At 38.3% G+C, this 24971-nt stretch overlaps 1 protein-coding gene across 1 annotated transcript; it reads right to left on the reverse strand.

Moving 5' to 3' along the window:
- Positions 1-11582: 11582 nt before the first annotated feature.
- LOC141588728 (protein FAR1-RELATED SEQUENCE 5-like) lies at positions 11583-13074 on the reverse strand. Its single transcript, XM_074410154.1, has 2 exons — positions 12439-13074; positions 11583-11729 (listed from the first exon to the last, which is right to left on the reverse strand). Exons 1-2 carry the CDS (start codon positions 13072-13074, stop codon positions 11583-11585), a joined length of 783 nt encoding a protein of 260 aa, XP_074266255.1.
- Positions 13075-24971: the final 11897 nt, after the last annotated feature.

Consider the following 24971-nt stretch of genomic DNA (forward strand, 5'->3'; position numbering starts at 1 on the left):
GATCGGTGATTACGTGGAGCAAGAGGAGATAGTGATTGACAAGATAGCTTCGGATGATAACATCGCGGATCCTCTCACTAAACTGTTGAATTATGATAAGCATGAAGGGCACGTTATTTCCATAGGAATTAAACATGTTCCTGAGTTGTAGCAGTTGATTATGGATTTGATACATTATCTTTTTCATATACTATTTATAACTTCATCGTTTTATTATAATATTTTGTCTTTCATGTGGATTGTACTGACAACATTGAACGCCACAAAGTGAACTGAATTACATTATATTTGTTTTGGTCCGTAATCGCCTACATGAGCTGATAACTCTGGCTATTATATTGTGCAGTCGATTGATGGTGGGTTCAACGAGCCATAAGTCAAACGGTTGGCTGATCGATCACAGATACGAGTTATAACGATACCTCGTAGGACAAAGATTGTGACAACGTAATAAAGTCCTAAATGTTTAAAAACATTCGGTGTCAGGTCGTGGATTGGACGTCCATTGTGTTCCTAGAGTTGATTCTTTTGACTATAGATTGTCTCTTGAGATTAAGGCAGTTTTTGGGTGACTTTGGTTTCTTTCTCATGGTCTGCCGTAACAGGAGGCTAAGCAGATTTTTTCGGGTCATTTCATCGTGCTTAAATCTGCAGGATTCGAGTTGAAGAAAATATCCAACCTTTATCAGGTTTAGTTATTTCTCGGGGCCACTCGAGGAGTTCAGAATCGAAATGCATGGCCATGCTCGAATAATGATTCGTTTATCAGTTAAGTTACTCTCTAGTCGGAGAAACCACTCTTGATATTGATCACTTGTAAAATACGACCTTTGTGAATACGAATTTTGCAAATTGTTTTACATTGAGTGGGAGAAATTTTAGGATATGAGAATCGGTTATCGCACACACACTTGTGAGGACAAGTGGGAGATTGTTGGAGCTTGTGTCCTCCACAGTTAGTGTGATAATATTTATAAATCTCTTATAGGTTCACAAGGTTATACTTTGTATTTTATCAGTTGATTAACGATTACCTAATAACGGTTGGCTTGCTAGAAAGTTTGACGTTATTATCATACTGATGGCGGTGATCAACTGGTCCCTAAAAGTCACACCTAAAGGATGTGTTTGAGAGATGTGATTATGGAAATGTAATCACATTGATGCCTTATATGACTAAAAGGTTAGTCCATGTATTTGACTAAACAGTTAGTCAATGTGCTGATGAGACGATTATTTAATGCAATTAAATAATATTAGCTGAGACGAATTAACTGTCAATTTGTAAATTGAATATAATATGTTATATTTAATTAATGTATATATAATGTTAGCTTGAACGAATTAAGATGTTAATTCGTAATTAAACGTAATCGGTTATATTTAATTAGCTAATTATAAATATGCGATATTTATAGTTAAAGTATATATTATACGATATTGTCATAATAAATTATTACAGACCGGCATTAATAAATCGATCGCAAGTCAAGCTGTTGTGTGTAGACTTATTAATACGGAATAAAATAAATGACAATTTATAAATAATACACTTTATATACATTATGTAAAACTACCAAAACAAGAAGATTTAATCTCCTATTTTTGGTAGGTGAAAAACCGAAATAAAGAGAGAAAAGAGGAAGAATAAAATCTTCCCCTTTGGACTCTCATTTACACGGTTATAATAGGGCAAATAGGAGATCATTTCTTCTCATTCCTTTTGACCTAATATTCTCTCATCAAAAATCACAAAAACCCTAAATTAATTAGTGAATTTGGGGATCTCATTCTAGCAATTTGAGGGGCATTTCTTGGAGCATCTTGGGTGCAACAATTAGGAGAATATCATTTTGATATTGTTCTTAGGCCTAATTTGCTAGGACCAAAGATTGATTCTTAATCTTTTCTATTTTGTTTATGCAATTTCATTTATGACTAGTATTCATAATCATAATTTCGTTATAATCGTAATAATCTTAAAGGAAGTATACCGATATTTCCTACAATTAGCAGTAAACAGGCGTTGGATCCCAAGATAGTGGAGTGGAGAGCTGGAGTAGAGAAAGGGACAGTGTCTAGATTCTCTATTCATACAGATGATAGTGTGAGATTTGATGGGAGGTGGTGTGTTCCTAGTGATGAGGAGCTGAAAAAGATGATCATGATAGAGGCTCATTGCACACCATACTTGGTAATCCAGGCGGTGACAAGTTATATAAAGATCTAAAGAAGACTTTCTGGTGGCCTGGGATGAAGAAAGAAACAGCGGAGTTCGTGGCTCGTTGTTTGACATGTCAGGGAGTGAAAGGGGAGCAGCGATGACCACAAGGTAAGATTCAGTCTCTTGAGGTACCTGAGTGGAAGTGGGAGTCCATTTCTATGGATTTTATTGTGGGTTTTCCGAAGAGTCAACAGGGTAACAACATGATATGGGTTATAGTGGATCGGTTGACCAATTCAGCTCATTTTGTACCAATGAAAGATACATGGACTAAGGCACAGTTAGCAATGGCTTATCGGAAGAACGTGGTTATATTGCATGGGGTGCCTAAGGATATAGTGTCTGACAGATATTCGAGATTTATCTCACGGTTTTGGAAAGAGTTGCATGAGTCTTTGGGAACTACCTTAAAGATGAGTACAACATTTCATCCTGCGACAGATGGCCAGACCGAAAGGACCATCAAGACTCTAGAGGATATGTTGCGAGCTTGTGTTATGGATTTTGGTGGTAGCTGGGAGCAGAGATTGGATTTGATTGAGTTTTCTTACAACAACAGCTATCACACCAGTATTGGCATGGCGCCATTTGAGGCTTTATATGGGAGGAGATATAGGAGTCCGATTTGTTGAGACGATAGTGTTGAGGCAGTGGTCTTAGGACCAGAGATGTTTCATGAGATGGTGGAGCAGATTAAGCTGATCAGACATAGGATGAGAGCGGCCCAGGATCGACAAAAGAGTTATGCTGATCTACATCGACCGGATATAGAGTTTCAGGTTGGGGACAAAGTTCTTTTGAAAGTGTCTCCTATGCGTGGGGTCATGAGGTTTGGTAAGAAAGGGAAGTTGAGCCAGAAGTTCATAGAACCGTATGAGATCTTAGACCGTGTTGGTGAGGTTGCTTATCGGTTGGCTTTACCGTCTGCGTTGGATAGGGTACATAATGTGTTTCATGTGTCTCAGCTGCAAAAGTATGTGAGTGATCCGTCACATGTGTTAGAGGCAGAGAACATAGAGCTGGATGAGTTCTGTCTTATCTTGAGGTGCCTAACAGATTCTTGATCGAAAGGTTAGGAAAACTAAACATGGTGAGACAGTGTTGCTTAAGGTTCTTTGGTCTAACCATAAGGTTGAGGAGGCTACATGGGAGGCGGAGGAGGCTATGAGGGAACGATATTCGTCTCTTTTTTATCAGGTATGTATGGCTACGGGGACGTAACCTTGTTTCTTTTGGGGGGGGTAGTAGATGGTCGCAAAGAGGTTTTACATGTTTTCATAGAGTTTGTATGTTTTATGTTGGCCTTAGTACAGTTTTGAGTCAGGTTGACTTTGGTTTGGGAAGTATGTTTTGGAGTTCTATGTTGAGTTTTTGTTTTTGTTGTTGTGTGATAACGCGGGTAGAAGTCGTCGTACCCTGATTAAACAAATTCTCAACTAGTAAAGGGTAGTCGAGATCGAACCACAAGGAGCAAGGGTGATTACTAATTGTCTAAATTCTTATGTTTAGCTAAGTCGGATAAAACAAGGATGAATTATTATCTAAAGGACTAAACTAAATAACAAGAAATAAATTAAACTAATTAAACTATAGAATGAGAAAGCAAGATATTAAATACGATTTACTCAAGCTAGTTAAGGCCTAGGGAAAGACTAAACCACGAACATTCATAATAAGTAAAGAGTTCTTTAAATTAGTTGTTAAGGGGTAAGTGTATTGGGTGGAGACGCCTCTAATTCGCCCACCAACTCCCTCCCGGGCTCATGGTGGGACACTAGTGATACCGAATCAGCTACCTCCCGGGCACATGACTCGATTTCCCCCGACTCAAGACTCAAGGCTCACCTAAGTGGGCCAACTCCGCTCACCTCTCATAAAGGTCAAGGGCTTAAGCCCGCGATAAACCAAAAAATAAAGGCGCCCACTTGGGTTCTCCCTCCCGGGCTCAACCCAAGTTGGCACACGACCAAAAAAGAGTAATGTAATCAATCTCAACCTAACCAACTCCCGTTGGTGGACAAGGGTCAAAACCGACAATTACTCCCAAATAGACACAACAATTCAATTCCTTTGTTTAAACCCAACAACCCCTCCTCAACAACTAATTTAATGAAACTCAATTAGATAAATTACTCATGTTAGGGTTTAATCGCACCTTAGTGAAAATACTACTCACTAATCATTACTAATCTAAAACTAAATACATTTATAATTATTCTAAACATGGTATTAAACAAAATAAAGTGATAAAGATTGAAATTTTAACTAATCTAGTGAGCAAACATTAATAAATTAACACTAAACATGTTAAGAGTAATAAAGACTACAACTTTAACTAATTAAAAATGATTAAACTAATTAAAACACAACAATAATCTAATCTAAATAACAACGAGTATAAAGGAGAGAAGAAATTAATACCAACTTGAAGAAAATTGCATAAGAAAGCTAGGAAATTGTCTTACAAACCCAAAAAATCAAATCTTGGCACTAATTAATCTATTTCTATACTAATTTAAGAGAATATTTTTGGAGAGAAATAATACTAAAACCCTCAAACTATCCCTCCTGCCCTCCGTTTTCTCGCCAGATGCCAAACAAATGGAGGCTCTCATGTCTGCTTGCTCTCTGGCCAACACCCCACCCAGAACAAGAACCCAAAAATCGAAATAAAGGCTGCGGACTTGTACTCTACCCTATTCTTTCTCCAATAAGTCTTGCTTGTGACAGGTTATCCATCACAAGCTTGCGACGGGGCGAATAGTAGTGTTTTAGTGGAAACGGGTTGTGAGGTGATGTGGGACTGCTATCAGCGTTTTGCATGGGAAATGAAAAGAGAGATTGAGAGAAATTATTAATTAATGCATCCTTCCCAAAGCAAGAAACCGTCCACTTTTCATTTTGAAAACTAACCATATTCATCATTATGTCCACTTTACTCCTCTTCATTCATCCTCTTCATTCATCATCCCAACTTTCTTTATTCTCTCTTAATCCTCTCTCTTCATATTCTCATTACATAACCACCTAAAATACCCACAAATCAACCAAAATCATCATCATGCCAACGAAACAAGCAGCAAGAAGGGGGCCAAATAAGAAAACTACTAGAGGTTCAAAGGTGGATGATGCAGGAGAAGGTAATGATATGTTTTTTTATTTATTAAAATAGTATGGGTTGGTTCATATTTTTCAAATGGTTTCAATTTCAATTGGTTTGGTTCATATTTTCAATTTCAATTATTCCTACTTAGTGGGTTTCTTTTTTCAATTATTGGGATGTATCGTCTACTTAGGGTTCATTAATGTTGTTTGTTCATTTTATTGTTGTTAGGTTCAATGAATGAGGTTCAGGCAGAAGGCAGAGGAAAGAAAACTGTGGCCGCAAAAGTGAGGGGAAAAGATAAAGCGGTTGTGGCAGAAGAGGATGTGAACGAGGATGCGAATGAAGATCTTGCATGTCAGAGAAAGGGGACGAAGAAGAAGATGACGTTCAGCGTTGGTAATAGTAAGGGAAAGGATAAGGATGTGGAGGAAGAGGAAGAGATTGAGGAGTCGGGTGAAGAAGACGCTGATGAAGATGAACAGGCGGATGATGATGACGAAGGCAAGTTTATGGTTTATAATTTTGTATTTACATTTTTCACTAATTTGTTGTCATCCTAATAATATTTTCTTTCGCTATAAAAAGATCGAGTCAATGCCGCTGTCAATATGGCGGTAATGGTTGGGAAAAGCGCGCTGAAGAAGAAGACGGTGTCAAAGCCAATGGAGGTAACTAAAGGTAAAATCTTTTCCTAGTAAATGAGGTGAATGGTCTATGTCATATTTTATGTGACCATTTTTTATGTGTATGTTACAAATCTGAAGTGGTTACAAATGGATCTATGTTGTGCACATTTCGTGTGCTAAATAGTTGTAACTGTGCAGATCGTCCACTAAAGCCGAAGGCATTGAAGGTTGTAAAGGGGAAGGCAAAAGTTGGTGAGGGATCCAAGAAGCGGAAGGGGGATGACTCTTCTCTTGTGGTGGGAAAGTAAGTTATTCAACCTCATTTTTGGTGTGTTTTTTGATTGAGAATGTTTCTTTCATTTAAATAAATGTTTATATGTTGATAAATTGTCACCATTTTTGTGTGTTTTGATTGAGATAAATTTATCCCAAATAAAGTGTTGTCAATTGGGTATTTTTTTTTCTGGTGTGTTTTGATTATAAAATGGGACAATATTTGGGATAAATTTTTTGGATAATTTGGGATAAATTTGTGTCTGTTGATTAACCACCTTTGTGATCACTTAGGTGGATTATGTAGATAGGTTCAAATAAGCAAATAAATATGAACTGTAGATGTAATGCTGCATTATTTGAATGGTGTCAAAGTTTGTGAATTTGGTGTCTTTTTGGGGTTAGTTTTGAATGTAAAATGTGACCAAATTGGTTAGGAATGATGGCATCTGACATTATTGTATATGTGGTGAATGAAGTCTAATTGAAATGGTGACAATTTTTTGATTAATTGGGACACAATTTGTGTCTGATGATTAACCAGCTTTGTGATCACTTAAGTGGATTCTGTAGTTAGGTTACAAAAAGCAAATAAATATGGACTCTATATGAAATGCTACATGGTTTTATTTGTCACCATTTTTCTTTTTATTGGAGCATTATTTAAATGATGTCAAAGTTTGTGAATTTGGTGTCTTTTTGGGGTTTGTTTTGAATGTAAAATGTGACCAAATTGGTTAGGTAAGATGGCATCTGACATTATTGTATATATGGTGAATGAAGTATAATTGAAATGGTGACAATTTTTTGATTAATTGAGAACAATTTGTATCCGTTGATTAACCTGCTTTGTGATCACTTTGGTTTATTATATAATGAAGTTACAATAAGCAAATAAATATGGACTCTATATGTAATGCTGCATCGTTTTATTTGTCACCATTTTTCATTTTATTGTAGCATTATTTGAATGGTATCAAAGTGTTGTGAATTTGGTGTCTTTTTTGGATATGTTTTGATTGTAAAATGTGACCAAATCGGTTAGGAATGATGGTATCTGACATTAATTTATAAATGGTGAAGGAAGTATAATTGACATGGTGACAAATTGTGGATTAATTGGGAACAATTTGTGCCTATTGATTATGAACTTAGATGGATTATCTTTGTCATCACTTTTGTAGATTATGTAGTTAGGTGACAATAAGCAAATAACTATGAACTATATATGTAATGCGGCACCGTTTTATTTGTGACCATTTTTTATTTTATTGTAGCATGATTTGAATGGTGTTAAAGTGTTGTTAATTTGGTGTCTTTTTTGGTGTGTTTTGATTGAAATATGTGACCAAATTAATCATGAATGTTGGAAGCTATCAATATGTACTATATATGAAATGTTGCATAGTTTTATTTGTGACCAGTTATCATTTGATTGTAGCATGTTTGTAATGGTGTCAAAGTGTTGTTAATTTGGTGTCTTTTTGGTGTATTTTGATATTAATATGTGACCAAATTATTCATGAATGTTGGAAGCTATCAATATGTAATATATATGAAATGTTTCATAGTTTTATTTGTGACCAGTTATCATTTTATTGTAGCATGTTTGTAATGGTGTCAAATAGTGGTGAATTTGGTGTCTTTTGTGTGTGTGTTTTGAAAGTAAAATGTGACCAATTTGGTTAGGGATGTTGGTTATAAATATTAACAAATGATTGAACTATGTCGTAGGAAAAAGAAGGAGGTGGATGGCCATGGATCACCGAGGCAATTGTTCAATCTGATTGTTATTCTAACAGACGCTCAGAAAAAGGATATCGAGGACATCGGTTTTGGTGGGCTACTAGAGTTGAAGACACACGCTTTTTATCATCAGATGGTCGACTGGCTGCTCCATAAATATGACTCTAGTTCAAGGATGTTCTTGTTTAACCGCCATGTCCAATTTGTTCTAACCAAACATGATTTCTACGACGCCTTCATGCTACGTGTACTGACAAAACAATAAAACCGAGAACCGATCAGGAATTGGCACAGATTTGGCGTGAAGGTTTCAAGGTCACAAAGAAAGATGAGATATCAATAGAGAGTGTTAGAGTAGCGATGTTGGGGCTGCCTGGCGGGGGTGCTGATTTTAAGAAAATGTTTGTGGTATTTGTTATGGGGACTTTCCTTGCACCAACGGTGCACAATCGTATCGACTTACGCTTGGTGAAAGCAGTGGAGGATGTGGACTCTATTTCACAGCTGGACTGGTGTTCATTGGTGTTGCTACGTCTCAACCAAGCAGTTGAGTCGTGGAGGTCCAACAACACCAAGAATGTAGGAGGTTGTCTCATGTTTCTACAGATGATGTACTTCCACCGTCTGACCTGGTGGGGACTCCCAGAACCGACTAGCCTACCGCTTGTTCAGCATTGGACTCTTGAGCGAATGAAGGAGAGAATGGCCTAAGAAGTTGTTGCATACCCGCATCATCGCGGCTTTGGGATTGGTGTTTGGGAGCTGGGCACATATCCAATATCAAGGCACCAGGTGAAGCGCATGTACCGTCGTAGAGATGACCAGGAACCTGCTTCTATGGGACCTCCGTCCAGATTTATTCAACTCCCACTACCTGAAGGCATTCAGACTGATGAGGAATTGTAGGCCTCGTATAATGATGTACGCTCTCATCTTTCATCTTTTTTAATGTTGATGTCTTCAGACAATATGTGACCAGATTGGTTATAAATGTTGGCAGCTAACATTCTTGATATTTGTAATGTTTACGTCTGTAATCATTATGTGACCATCTGAATTGGTTATGTTTACATTATATCATTTTATTTTATGTTTACATTATATCATTTCTTTTTGTATAGGTGCGAGTCCGCAATTGGATGACAACAAGGAGGAACCTTTCAGTGGTCTCTGTTATGCACAAGAGCCCAATGCATTAATTGGTAGCCCAAGAGGGACTTGCAAACGTACTTCAGTCAGGGTCTGTGACAAGTACTGTCGGTGAAGGCGAACAGTCCCAGGGGTCATTTACGCAAGCGTTGGGTTCACCGGGGTTTGTTGCTGCTTCGAATGCGCTTGGCGAAAAGTTGGATGCGCTTGTGAATGTGGAGATGGTGGAGGCGCCTTTATTTTCTCTTGGCCTTGATGACATTGGCGTTACTAGTCAGAGAACCTGCCCGACTAACACCCGCAGTAGGGGGCGGAAATCAGCTGCCCCGAAGTAGTAGACATGTCATGGTTGGATGTTGTTTATGGGCCTAATGTATGGCCTTATTTTGGATAACTATGGCCCTGATGGATGGCCTTATTTTGGATATTAGTTATGGCCCTAATGTATGGCCTCATTTTGGATGTTAATTATGGCCCTGTTGTACGGCCTTATTTTCGGACATGTTCGCTGGGTTGGTTAAATATTTGTGTGTGTATAACTATGACTTCTTTGTTTGTTATCTATTTGTGTTTCCCCTCCCTTATATGGGTATTTTAAGTTATGCCATTTCATATAAAAATAGGAACAACTTAGGACCAAAGCAGATGGTTTATACTTTGACCAATTATGTTACCATGTTCTATTTGGTAACATATGTTCCAAGAATAGTGTCTAAACTATCAAAGGAACAACTTAGGACCAAAGCAGATGGTTTATAGTTTGAACTATTATGTTACAATGTTCTATTTAGTAACATATGTTCCAAGAATAGTGTCTAAACTATCAAAGGCCAATGTCATATCCTTCCATAGTCTGAATTAGTTAAAAATGTCAAGTGTATACATATAATTATGGTATCATATTGTGCAAAAATAAGGACATTATTTAACGAGTCATAAGGCAGCCTTTAATTCAACATTGTTTCTTAGAAAAAAAATGAACTTAAGGGCCAACTCAAATGGTTTACAGTTTGAAGAATTATGTTACCATGTTATATTTGGTAACATATGTTGGAAGAATAATGTCTATACTTTAAAAGAGTGGCAACCCTAAGCTGTTTATACTTTCAGCAATAATGTTACCAAATGTTTATAGTTACATATAGTCCAAGAATGGCAACATGCCTTTAAAAGTGAAAACCATTATGTAATCATTTAAGATCTGCTAACAGATTGCACAATAATGGCAACATTAATTCGGTACATCGTTTTCCAAAAAGCAGACCATACTTCCAAACATTACGACATAGTTCAAAATGATAAAATATCAGACCATTTTAGATAACCTAACAAATAATACAATAATGGTCACAACAGTAATGTCTTCCACGCCCTATGGCTAAGTGGCAGCAGCTTTGATGCGTTGTGGTTTGCAAAAGGTCAAAATGTTACAATATCAGTGACGTTCACAGGAGACGAGGTATTGGGGTGTATGCGTCCCCATCGTTGGTAGCAGCTTTTTTTGGCTTTCTTCTTCTTTCCAAGTCCGCTTTTTTTTCCTTGCGCTCCTACCTTTCGTCGTGACACGGATAGAATCAAGAATAGGGCGCTCTTCGGTTGTTTGAGTGTTTGTTTGGGCGTTCACAGAAAGCTTTTGCAGTAACACTATTACTTCAGCATTTGCCGCCTCAAAGAACTTCTCTACAATTACCCTTGCCTCCATTACCTTCTGGCTCTTTGTTATGAGATTGTGGACATTGGTGAGTGTTGAACGTCGCCAATTAATGGCCTCATTTGCGGCACTTTGGCGCATATCAGAAGGTAGTAAACGTTTCCAGACCTCCGTTTTTGCAAATTTCGTCCACCTACTGTGTATGCAACTAACTGGGATCTCTGGAACAGAATACATGTGCAGGACCCGTATGATGTGGTAACATATGATGCCCATTACTTGGTACTTCCTACAAGTGCAAGCACACAAGTTGTTCCCGTAATCATAAGTAACATGATCGGAAGAACCCTCGTTGCCAACCGTGTCGACACTATAGATTAAGGTGGTATATTCATGGGTGATAAGTGCTGCCCGGGTGCCCATTACAAGTCCAAACTCCTTCTCAAACACACGGAACAGCTCCATAGTGTATATCTGCGATGCATGTTGTAGAAGGTCTACAAGGGGGAACGCGGATGTAGGACACACTCTTATAGAGTTGAATTCTTTCCGCTCCTCTTCTCCTCTCCACCTCTTCACGGTCGTCTCAAATATTCCAAAGAATTCAGTGACTGATGTTATTTTTGAAGCTTGGAACCCCATAGCATGATTTGTACTCTCACTCATTTGGGAACAAATTAAAGGATACCCGCTGAGAAATATTGATTATTCAATGCAGTACACCATTTGATTCGTAAACTATACAATCTATTGAACCACGGGTGGTTTTCAACACCATAATCTGTCGTCATTCTTTGCCATGTCGCTTCAAATTTCTTTTTTGTTAAAACAACCATTAAGACATTTGTTGAACAAATTCTGGAATGTCCTATCATGCTTTAAATGTCCAAAGTGTGAGATGGCGTTCTGTTGGATATGCCATTGGCATAGCCTATGCCTGCTTTCTGGGTATATCTGTATGGAGACAGAAGACAAATGTTAGCATTTAGAAGTCATATGTTTATGTTTGAAATATTCAATTGAAGTCAGTACTTAACAGATTCATATGGTGACATCTTAATAATTAACACACAAGTTCATCAGTATAATATGATTATATATCTGCGAATAATGTTGCCATTAAATGTGATTACATAAGTGCTTTATATGGTGACATCTTCAACTTAAGTCAAAGAGCTGATTATTAAAATATGTTGTCAACTTTTGGACAATTGTAAACGTAGGTTAAGTGGTTACATATTGAACAATTAACTAGACATAGTCTGTGCCTGCTTCTGGGTATATCTGCTAAGGATAGAAGACAATGTTAGCGTATAGAGGTCATATGTTTATAGCTATATTTTTATTTCCATGTGATTACATAAGTGCTTCATATGGTGACATCTTTAATTTAACTCAAAAGGTTGATTACTAAAATTTGTTGACAAAGTTTGGAAAATTGTTGTCATTTGAATTCCCATTTGAATTAGTAAAATATGGTGACATATGTTATTGATCTAATAACATAAAATCTTAATATAATGATTTCTTCAGTTGTGACCTCAACGTTTCCACTAGTATAATTTGTTATCATATTTGGGATTAATGATATGCAAAGTTAAGTGGTCACATAATGGTGGGATAACTCAACATGCGAAACTTAACAGTAAGACATAGAATATACCGCTTCAACTGCATTTGTCATTGCTTTGTCTTGGTCAGTGAAAATGGAGACATGACGAACATCCTCACCCATAGCTTCATTAAACACATTGAACAACCATTGCAATGATTCTTCTTGCTCGTCGGATAGGAAAGCACACCCAAACATGACATTGGACCAGTGGTTATTTATACCGACAAATGTGCCACAAATCAGATTGTACCTGTTTGTGCGATACGTTGTGTCAAATATGACAACGTCATGATACAATTGGTAGTCCTCCCTCATCATCGAGTCACACCAGAAAAGGTGATGGAGTCTCCCTTCTTTGTTGAATTGGACTCGGAAGAAAAACCCCGGATCCTCAGCTTGTCTTTGAGTGAGAAGATTAATTAGCGTGGCTGCGTCACCGCCCTCGATCGTTTTAATCTTCAGCCTATGAACAAAGTTGATGTGATCCCTCTTGGTGTGTCCGACGAATACATCGCCCCCTGCTACAGCAGCTGCCACTTTGTATTGAACCGAGGGGGCTACAAAGGCTTCAGTCAAGGCCCTTATAGCCTCTGCCTCAGCATCAGTTATTCTCCTCTCCGAGCGGTGGTGTTGTTGCCATTGAGTGGGAGTCAGGTCATGGTTGTGTTCTGTGAAATGTTGCATTACCTCCCACTGCCCGTCCTCGTTTACTTGTGTCCTTAAACCGGTTTTGAATTGGCAACGTGTGACTGCAGATTCCTCAAAGGATTGCCGTTATTACTCGCCTATTACCATTTCCATGCACTCCGGCACATGAACATACAAAGTATCTCTCGACTTCGGGTGTGCCAGGCCCGTTCGCTCTACGAGAAGTTGTTTTCCTAATGCTGAAACCAATGGCCTGTGAGTGTTTCCTGAACATCTCATAAATTAATTCTCATTTCTCTGCTTTCATTCCCAATAGGATTTTGAATAATCTGTACCTGCATAGGTTTACAGGGTCACATTAGGCAAGAAAGTGTAAACATTTATAACATAAATAACAACATCTGCATTTACATATTTATCTCTACTCTAGTTACAGGGTTACATAAGGACGAAAATTAGACACATTTGTTTGACGTGCAAACTTTGTTTCCAAGTAAGCTGGCCCAATGGAGTTGACAGGGAGACATTATGTAGGAAAATGCATACATTAAACAGATAAATAACAATATGCATTATTGTTGACAGGGTGACATTAGGACTAACAGTAAAGCCATTAACAAAGAAAATGTAAACAACCATTAAATTTAAACATCCGTATTATATTTAAACATCCGTTATAATCACACATATGCTGCACTGAAAACCTACAAATAATATTCAAATTAATAAATTAACAGGCTGACATTTGGACCAACAGTACAGACAAAAAACGATAAATGTAAACATCCATTATATTACAGTAAAATCAAACATATATGGTACACATCAAAACTATAAACTAATATTACAGTTCATGATGGTAAAGCTTAACAAAAATCAAACTTTATACTCAATTAGACTTTGCACATCAATATAATGCAATACAAATGTCACAAACACATCAATATAATTCAATATAAACTTGTTATTTCCTTGATGTTAAGATGTATTATAGTAACATTAATAATAACAATAATTTGCCCTACCTTCTGAACAAAAAAATGGCGTAAAAAAGGCATAGCTCTACTCGTCGTGTTTTCTGTTGAAGGCTGATGAATTATCCCACCATGATTATTATCTGCACTTTCCATTGTTGTTGGAACGATTAGGGCACCATCAACTAACATTTCTGGGTAGGTTTGTTGAAGATCCTCCATTTTTTTCAAACTACGAGAATAATAAAGTGCAATTTTTACGCCATGTTTTTCGAATAATGAGAATAATGAACTGCAATTTTTACGCCAATTTAGTTGTAAATTATAGAGAGTAAAAGGAAAATGTGGAAAGAAGTTCAGAATTATGAGAATGGAAGGAAATTGTTGTGCAAAATCATGGTGAAATGGAAGTAGGGTTGTGCATGGGGGGGCAAAGATCTTAGACGCATTAAATGCAAAATACACTTATTGAAAATTATTGGAATTAAATATGATAAACAAAGTACAATTGGCAATAAAATAATCCTTTGCAGTACATAAGTCATGCGTCGCCAAACAGTGAAGCCGCCCCCTTTTGATGTGCTGTCAGCGCAGGGTTCAATGCAAACGGGTACCACATTCATTTAAATGGTATGTATTTGACCCGTCGCAAGCTTGCGACGAATATCTCCTTCACAAATAAGAATTTGTGTTCTTTCTCTGCCTCCCCCGTGGGACCCCGAGCAAGTGAAGAGCTCTTCTCCTTTTTGTTCTGAAAAAACTCCAACACTCCTATTGGGATTGGAGTTTAATCCAATAAAGATAAGACCAAGTGACCAAGCCCACTTATGAATCCAAGGCCTTGCTATTTTGCGAGAAATCAAAATGAACAAAGGACCATGGAAATTGATGGACTCAATTTCTTTTCGTCTTTCTTTGCTGCGTCTTGACTAGTTTTCTTGTTTGAACTTGGTACCTGTAAAATAAAAAGACGAAAGCAGTACCACATCCAAAAAAAAATATAATTTCATTATTTAAAACTAATCGGCTAATGTATTATATAAGACTAAAATGAGTGAATTAAGGTAACTCGAGTTATTAAATAGACTAAATAAGAAATAGAATATGGGTAAAAAAACGTAAAATAAAGTGTTATCATTGTGTCGGGAAAGTGTTAGTGTGTTTTGTTTTGTTGTGGTTTGAACTTCGGGGACGAAGTTCTTTTTAAGGAGGGAAGACTGTAATAATACGGTTTTACGAGTCTTTAGGTACTCTATCGAGTGGGGCTTACTCTGTCGAGTAAGTATGTTTGGTATACGAAACAGTAGTCTGCCTGTATGGTACTCAATCGAGCAGCTTTGGCACTCGATCGAGTAAATGGCACTCGATCGAGTACGTGACTTACTCGATCGAGTAAGTCGGATATCGGGTGATTTGCGACGGGTTTGTTAATAATGTGGATTAATATATAATACTCCGTCATCTTTTTCCTAAACTCTTTTACAAACCTAAAAATACAAAAAGGAGAGATTGCAAGTTACGTTGATCGATTCATTCGCATTGTTAGCAAATCCTGGAGTTAGAGGTGTCGGTTTCCTTTGTTCTTTGTACCGTTGTGATCCGTGCGTCATGGGTAAATTCTACATATCCTTTTTATAGCAATTGGTTAATATTGGTTAAACCCTAATTTGGGGATTTGGGGGTTTTTATGATTGTATGGTTAAGGTAGTAATTGTATGAATGTATGTATAGGAAGAGAGTTCGTAGAAGAGAGGTTTTAAGACAACTACTAGATCGTCTGATTCTGTGATTGCATTCCAGGTAGGGTTTCCCTACTCAGTATTAGTTACATGATGTGTGTGGTGATTGTGCTGTAGTTGTTGATTAATTACATAGTTGGTGATCTTGACGGTTGTTGGCTTATACTGTTGATTGTTGTTGTATATAATCGTCTCGTGATCTTCGGGGTGCGTCCCTGGCTGAGTGGAGTCACTTGCGGGAGTGGCTTCACGCCCTTGATTCGCCTTCTGTGGAACCCGCCACAGAAGGGATGTGCACATTAATGAACATGGGTTTATCGCTCAATGGAGATGAACGAGGCTTAGGTGGGAACGGCTGCGTTCCCCCACTGGCGGCGAGGAGTATCTGTTGCGATGGGTACTCTGGCAGGGCTACACACTTTAGTGTGTAGTCAGTGATGAGGTGATTGGAGATGGAGACTGGGTTTGTGTGTGAGCTGTTTGTATGATTGTTTCAGTGTGGCTTTGATTGTGTAAGTAGTACTGACCCCGTTTAATGTTTTAAAAACTGTGGTGATCCATTCGGGGATGGTGAGCAGTTATTGAGCAGGTTTGATATGATGCATATGGGCTAGCTGGGATGAGTCATCACTTGCAGTTAGAAGAGTCTTCCGTTGTCTCAGACGATGTCTTTTAGTTGTTCAGTTTTATTAGTAGACAGTTTTGGATTGGTTGTATTTCTTTTAACAGTTTTGGTTTGAGACATGTAATCACTTAAATTATATTTACTTTTAAAGTACGTTTCTTTATTGTCTTATGATTATCATTGCCTCGGGTAACCGAGATGGTGACGTTTCTATACCTGAGTGGTGCTGGTAAGGCACTTGGAGTATGGGGGTGTCACATTTATTCTCCCTACCAAAATATAGCAAATTTAAATTATTCATTAATTTCACACTTGTCTTTGTATTAATCATAAGGATTATCAAAGCGCCCCCATTGGCTTACACATATGATGATTAGTACTTAATAATTTTTGCTAGAATTCGAGATAACAAAGCTTTAGTGGCTACTTAGTGCCTAGAGTCACGTATGAATAAAGAGATCATAAGTGATTAGGATATTTCATTTTTTTTAGAATTATGTGACACCCGGATTTGAACTTCGAAACACCTATCTTTATATTAATTATAAGGGCTATCAACGCGTCCCGATTGGCTTACACTTATGATGATTAGTATTTAATAATTTTTGCAATAATTTGAGATAACAAACCTTTAGAGGCTACTTAATGCTTAGAATCAAGTACGTATCAAGATACCATAAGGAATTAGGATATTTCATTTTTGATAGAATTATGTGACACCCGAATTTGAATTTCGAAACACATATTCGATAAAGTTCTATAACTTAGTTTTAAAATAATCAAGGTCATTAACCCGTACGAAGTACGGGCTTTTATTTAAACTTGTAATTTTAATAAGCTGGGTTCAATTTAATTAATAAGTTGTACCTAATTTATTTCAAGCCTTTGTACTTATTTATTTTAATTTGTTTAGTTTAATTCTAATCTAATTTGTTTATTAACTATTAATTCGGCTAACATCATTAATCAATCTAACTTAGTTTTAGCCTTTTTGTTTACATTTGTTTTATTTGTTAAGTTGTAATAGTTCAAGTTGTATTTTGTTAGTTTGTATTGTAATTTTTATTATGTATATAGTTTTTATTTCAATCTGAGTCAAAGTAATTTCGATAGTTGTTGTAATTAGATCGAGTTGTAATTTATTTCTCATTGTGTCGGCATGAAATGCCTGGGTTGTAATAGGATATATCCCAATGGCTCCCCCATTCCTCCTCAGCCGTGTTTGCGCATCTTTTATTTCAAATCATCAACATGCTAAAGCAACTTTGACAAAGTTAGTATTCATGCATTAAACGACATAAAAATTATTGTCACATATTAGGGTATTAAAACGATGTTTGCATATCATATATCGTAGTAGCTACGGCCTTGTTTGAAATCCGGTACTTGACTTAGTAGAGGCCGTTATTGACGGGCGGGGTTAGGTGTCCCGTGTCCTTATGGGCTTCCTAACACGTACCCTCACCCCTTACTCAAAATTTATGGTTTGTGGATCCGTCTAAATACCATTGGATTATGAGAGTCATTCAAATTGAGTGATATAGGGTACAAGTCTTTATCTTTAATCACTCGTAGTCGATTGGCTTTATGCTTTTCGATGAAAGGTGTAAAGTTGACTTGAACGGTTCCAAGTTCCCATAAAACTTGGTGGCGACTCTAATTTGTCTTAATTCGATTCGAAAGAACCTCTAGTCTATATGCCTCTGTGGATCCCGCGGACGCAGATCTTGCGGGCGTTGTCCACAAATCTGATCAATCGATAATTAAAATTTAGATCATACTTGTCATCCCTACAATGATTTTACAAACCCTAGAAGAGCATAGTAAAAAAATCAAGAGAGAGTAAACACATAATTACTTCATGAATAAACAAGTTGAATGTAGAGAACAAATCCGATCTGCAATAATCCAAAGGGCAAAGGGTTGAATCTAGTCCATAATAATTGATAAATTAGGAGAACAGAGTTCTAATATGGCAAGTTGTTCATGATAGATAAACAGGCAGCTGAGGATGATGCGCATGTCATAATTGATACTTTTCTAGTTCATAATACATCGACCTTTGTTTTATTTGATATGGGGGGCTACGCATTCTTTTGTATCTAGGGGACATGTTTTGACTATGGGTTTCCGGGAGTATGATTCTGTATTAGATAATGTTATAATTCCGTCTGGAGAGTCGGTGTCTTGTGGGAGGTTGTATAAAGAAGTTTCTATGGTTATTGGGGAAGTTAACCTCCTGGTTAATTTGATTGAGTTTCCTATGGGTGGGTTTGAGGTCATCATCGGGATGGAATGGTTCGGAATGTACAAAGCTAGTATAGACTGCCATCACAAAAAGGTGACCTTGAGGGGTCGTAAGGGAGCTAGAGTATCTTACCGGGGTTTTGTGGTCAAGTCGAAGTTCAAGGCTATTGCAGCTATAACCTTGAAATCTTAGCTGAGGAAGGGGTGTCCCATGTTTCTTTGTCACATTCGTGATAATAGATCGGAGGAACCTATAGCAACATAGATACCAGTTGTGGATGAGTTAGTGGATGCTTTTCCAAATGAGATTCCGAGGTTACCGCCAAAGGGGGACATTGATTTTAGTGTGGAGTTGAAGCCGGGAACGAGACCTATATCCAAGGCTCGGTACCGGATGGCACCGAAACAATTGGAAGAGTTGAGAAATAGATGGATGATCTGTTAGAAAAGGAGTACATTCGACCTAGTGTATTGTCGTGGGGAGCACCAATGTTGTTTGTAAAGAAGAAGGATGGTGGCATGAGGTTATGCATCGACTACAGGGAGTTAAACCATGTCATGGTGAAGAACAAGTATCTGTTACCGCGAATTGATGACTTATTCGACCAGCTAAGCGGAGCTGGGGTGTTTTTCAAGATCGATGTAAGGTCATGATACCATCAGTTGAGAATCTGAAATGAGGATGTTCCTACGACAACTTTCAGATGGCGGTATGGTCACTATGGGTACGTGGTAAATGCCTTTTGGGTTGACTAATAGACCAGATGCATTCATGGATTTGATGAATTAGATCTTCAGTCCTTTCGTGGACCAGATTGTGGTGGTCTTGATTGACAACATCCTAATCTATTTCAAGAATAAAGAGGAGCGTGTGAAGCATCTACGATTGGTATTGCAGAAACTACGCGATAACCAGTTGTATGCTAAGTTGTCCAAGTGCGAGTTTTGGTTGGAGAAGGTAACTTTTCTGGGTCATGTGATTTCAAAAGATAGGGTGTCTGTGGATCCTAGCAAGACTGTAGTGGTGTCAAACTGGGAAGCACCAAAAAATGTGGCTGAAATTCGGAGTTTCTTAGGCTTGGCTGGTTACTACAAGAGGTATGTGAAAGACTTTTCTACCATTGTTAGGTCGATGACAGCTTTGATGAGGAAAGATAATCAATTTCGCTTGGATGAGAGTTGTGAAATAGTGTTCCAAACATTAAAAGGATAACCAACTTTCATGAGGAGGTTATAGGGGATTGTACGTGTTGTTAGAGACTGGACCACTTGACGGGCCTAGATATGACTTGAAACTCGGTACTCGAGGTCTATGAATGGAATTACGGATCTCTCCAAAAAGATAAATTAAGAAAGAATAATTACCGAGTACTCCGTATGATATAAGTAAGGTAATTGTTTAATGATGATAGATTACAAAGAAAATATGATACAATATAATCAACAATTAATATTCTCTCATTTCAAGCACAATACACTCACTCAAACACACACAATAAACTCTCAAACTTCATTAGACATTTGCAAACACGATCTTCACACAATCTTATTATTAGCTTCGTAATTAAACCAAATTTGTGACTTCAGTTGTCTTGATACTCTCTGAGTTAAGCTCCAACTATGGACTTGGCGTCGCAAAATCTTGCAAAATAACCCAATGATTTAAACATTATTTATCATTCTATTTTTCTAACACGTATTTTTAGGGTATATATTAAAAGATTATATGAGAAATTCAACATTCTGACGGAGAAAAAAACTTCAATAAATACGATAAAATTAAAAATGAGTTGACTTTTTAATTTTAAATTAAAATTAGTCAAGGAAGGAGGAGTTAAGTAAAGATGATGTAGTAGTACGTACCAGGGCATACAGACATAAAGGAGCCTTCGATGGAACACAGGCTGAAAAGTGCGGAGGTGTCGTCGGTGAAAGTAGTGCTGTCAGAGTAGATAGAGGCAACGATAAGGCAGAAGCAGACCGTATCGGTTTCAGCTGCCACATTCATTTCTTCACAACAGTTTTTGAGTTGCCGGTCAGTATCGAGTGTGCTGCAATCAGCGACGATGTTATCCACCGTCATAGTGCATGTGGTTTGTGCCATTGACGGGGTTATTTGTATAAATAATACTCCTATTATTGCTAACACCATTATTATCTTCATTGATTTCAAAAATTCCATTTTATTTGTTATTGGAATTATTTTTTTTTTTTTTTTTTTGTCAGAAGTTATTGGAATTATTGTTGTTGTTAATTAATGTATGTATAATTACTTAGTGTGTGTCTGTCTACTGTTTGTGTTTCAGCTCTGTAATGCATCTAATTTATACACTACATAGTATGAATTAATCAATAATAATCATTCACTTGTTTATTAAATTACTACGTATTGTAGATTAATTCTTCATTTTGGAGAAGAATAATTAGTAATAATGCATTTATCAGATCAATGTATGGCCTATTCTTTCTCTGAAATGTTCTTCATGCTATGAACCTTTCTAAGTTACTCAAACACGTTACATACACTGGTCAGTACTTGTTCATTATAACAAATGTTATAAAGATTCGATAATACTTTGAATCGATCTGGTGATTAAAATTAAATCGATATAGTACGATCGTAAGATGATAAGGGATACGGCATATTGGAATATACTGTAGAGAATGATATATATAGCCATATATAGGTATTATCAAACGACTAAGATCGGCAATTAGTAGTTACTATTATTGTCCTTTTTGGTGATGGTAAGTAAGTCTATGAGTTTATGATTATGGTTGCCTGAATTAATTCTTAAATATTTAAGAAATTAATTAGGCTTATTTGAAATTATTTACGAGGGTCCATGATATCATTATAAGATGAGAAAGTATATTGTATGTATTGATATTCACAAGGAGCAATTTACATGAGTTTATATACTAGATGTATATCCTAAACCTAGAGCTAGAAATATACATAAAATAGGAAAGACTAAACTAAAGAAAGATATACAAAGATCTTATAGCTAAAACTAAGAGATACATATCAAAACCGTATAACAAGATTTATAGATTGCTTGGAGGAGAAGTAGCGTGAATAGTTTCCTTAACATTCCCCCGCAAGATGGACTGTCCAGAGAAAAGTCCAATCTTGGAGATAAGCATTTCAAAACGAGGACGGGGCAATGGCTTAGTCAGAGCATCCGTGAGTTGATCATCGCCACTGATATGAGACACACGAAGAGAACCCGCCTGAACATGTTGTCGAACAAAATGAAAATCCAATGCGACATGTTTCATGCGGGAATGAAAGACGGGATTAGCGGCATAATGCGTTGCACTTAGATTATCACAATATATTGCTGGCGGAGCCGTAAACTGGAACTCGAGTTCACTTAATAAGGATTTAATCCATAAAATTTCCGAAGTAGTAGCAGCAACTGCCTGAAATTCAGCCTCAGTAGAGGACATAGCCAATGTTTTTTGTTTCTTAGATGCCCATGCTATGGGGTTCCGACCCAAGTAGACAAGATAACCAGAAGTGGAAACGAATTGATCCTTATCATCGGCCCAATCAGCGTCACTGAAGGCGTGAAGCTGTAAGGGAGTGTGACGGTGTAGCTGTAAACCAAGGTGCATCGTACCATGAAGATAACGAAGCAGCCGTTTAAGTGCAGACAGTGAGTGAGTTGTGGTTGTTGCATAAACTGGGCGAGTCTATTGACCGAGAAAGAGACATCAGGACGCGTGAGCGAAAGGTATTGTAAGCTGCCTACGATTGACCGATAGGCCGAGACATCGCAGGGAGGTGTATTGGTGTTAGACACGAGTGGAGGGTGAGAAATCATGGGGGTAGTGGAGGGTTTGGACTCAAGCATGTCATGTTTGTGAAGAAGATCATAAATGTATTTGTGTTGTGAGAGGAGAAGACCTGCTGAATTAGGGGTAACCTCTATTCCAAGCAAGTAGGAGAGGGATCCTAAGTCTTTAAGGAAGAACCGGGCAGCAAATTTGGTGATAAAAGCATCAAGCGTGGATGAAGATGACCCTGTGACGAGGATGTCATCGACATAGACAAGTACATACGTGATTGTAGATTTGTGTTTAAGAATAAAGAGGGAAGGGTCAGCTACAGAGGCACGAAAACCGTAGCCAATCAGAGCGGACTTGAGCTCCGTGTACCAAGCTCGAGGAGCTTGTTTGAGGCCGTAGATGGCCTTGTGTAAACGACAAACATGGGACGGGTATTTGTCATTGACAAACCCCGGTGGTTGGGACATAAAAACTGTTTCGTGAAGCGTGCCTTGAAGGAAGGCGTTATTTATATCTAATTGCCGAATAGGCCAGTTGTGAGTAAGAGCAATGGAGAGTATTAACCGAATGGTGACGGGTTTAACTACCGGACTGAATGTGTCTGAAAAATCAATTCCATGTCGCTGATGGAAGCCTTTTGCCACAAGACGAGCTTTGTATTTTTGGACTGACTTATTCGAATTATATTTAACCCGAAAGACCCACTTGCAACCAACAACATTAGAGGCATCAGTAGACGAAACAAGAGACCAAGTATTGTTACGTAAAAGAGCATTGTATTCCTCGAGCATAGCATCACGCCATCGTGGGGTTGAAAGAGCTTGTTTTGTCGTGGTGGGAAGGGAGTGGGTGTCGGTGGGGATAGCTAGTTTAGCATACTTGGGGTTGGGTTTCCTGATGTTGTTACTAAGAAGAGTGACAGCACGAGGGATGGTGGGTTGTATTGGTATGGATGGGATAATTTCAGAGGCAGCGGGAGTGGAGGGCGATGGTTGGGGTTCTGGTTGGGGTTCGTGGTTGGAGGACGGGGTCTGGGTGGAGACGAGAGGAAGGGTGGCAGAGGCCGGGTTTGTGGCAGCAGAAACAGAGGACGATGGTGGGTCAGTGGAGGGAGGCAGGTTAGTAGGAGGGGAGGAGATGGGAGGTGAGGAGGATGACGGGAGAAAAAGGATGGGAGGGGTACACCAGTCCGTGGTTGAGGGAGGTTCGACAGGGGAGGGAGAGGAGACCAATTTGGGGTAAGGAAACACGTGCTTGACGAAGGAGACATGGCGAGACGTGTAAACCCGACCCGAGTTGGGTTCAAGACAAAAGTAAGCGCTTTGAGTTGTGGAGTATCCTAAGAAGACACAAGGAACGGACTTGTTGTCGAGTTTATGAGATGTGTAGGGGTGTAGCCATGGGTAACAAAGGCAGCCGAAAGTACGTAATTTGGAGTAATTTGGTGCGGTTTTAAGGAGTCGAAAATAAGGAGAGTCATTTTGTAATGTTGGAGAAGGCATTCGGTTGATGAGATACACGGCAGTGGCGAAGGCGTAAGGCCAATACGTGGTTGGAAGATTAGCATGGGTGAGAAGGGAGAGTCCCGTTTCAACAATATGACGGTGTCGGCGTTCCGCATACCCATTGTGTTCGGGAGTGTGTGGAGGGGAGGTGAGATGGGAGATGTCGTTTTGTGCTAAGGAAGGAGTAAGCTTGATGTATTCTCCACCGTTGTCGGAGAATAATTGAAGAATGGGGCGTTTGAAGAATTTTTCAACGAGGAGTCGAAATTGAGTAAAAACATTGAGAGTGTCGGACTTTTTGCGAAGAGGGTAGAGCCATACATATTTTGTGTAATGATCGACGAATATTACATAATACTTAAAATTGTCAGACGATATTACGGGTGAAGGCCAAACATCCGAAAAAACCAATTCGAGTGGAGCATTAGATGTCAGCGAAGAAATAGCAAATGGAAGTTTATGGCACTTATGAATTTTGCAGGAATTACAATAATCAAAATCCGAAATAGAAAACGATAAATTAAAACGATGCTTAATTAAAGATAGAACATTATTTGAGGGATGGCCTAATCTATGGTGCCAAAGATGAGTTGAAGTAGAGGAAGATATTGCGTGGACAGACGGCGGAGACGGGTGCCACGAGTAGATGCCACGATCAAGTGGCCCTTGAAGCAGGATCCGACCCGTCGATAGATCCTTAAAGAGAAAACAAGAGGGTGAGAATTCAATAGAGGCGTTATTGTCAACACAAAATTGAGACACGGAGAGTATGTTACGAGAGATTAGCGGAACATGTAAGACATTACGGAAATGAAGAGAAGTAGAGTTAGACAGCAGAGTAAAAGAACCTATGTTGGCAATGGGAAGAGAGCTGCCATCACCAATGATGACATCGTCCGGACCGGTGTACGGAGTATGGAGAGCAAGGTTAGACAGGTCATTGGTGATGTGGTGAGTGGCACCACTATCGACTAGCCAAGAGTCAGGGAGGGAGGGGGTAGCCGTGGCTGTGTGAGCTTGAGGACGCGGACCATTAGAGCGATTGGGG

Source organism: Silene latifolia, chromosome 6 (genome assembly GCF_048544455.1).
Source record: "Silene latifolia isolate original U9 population chromosome 6, ASM4854445v1, whole genome shotgun sequence".
NCBI classification, from domain to species: domain Eukaryota; kingdom Viridiplantae; phylum Streptophyta; class Magnoliopsida; order Caryophyllales; family Caryophyllaceae; genus Silene; species Silene latifolia.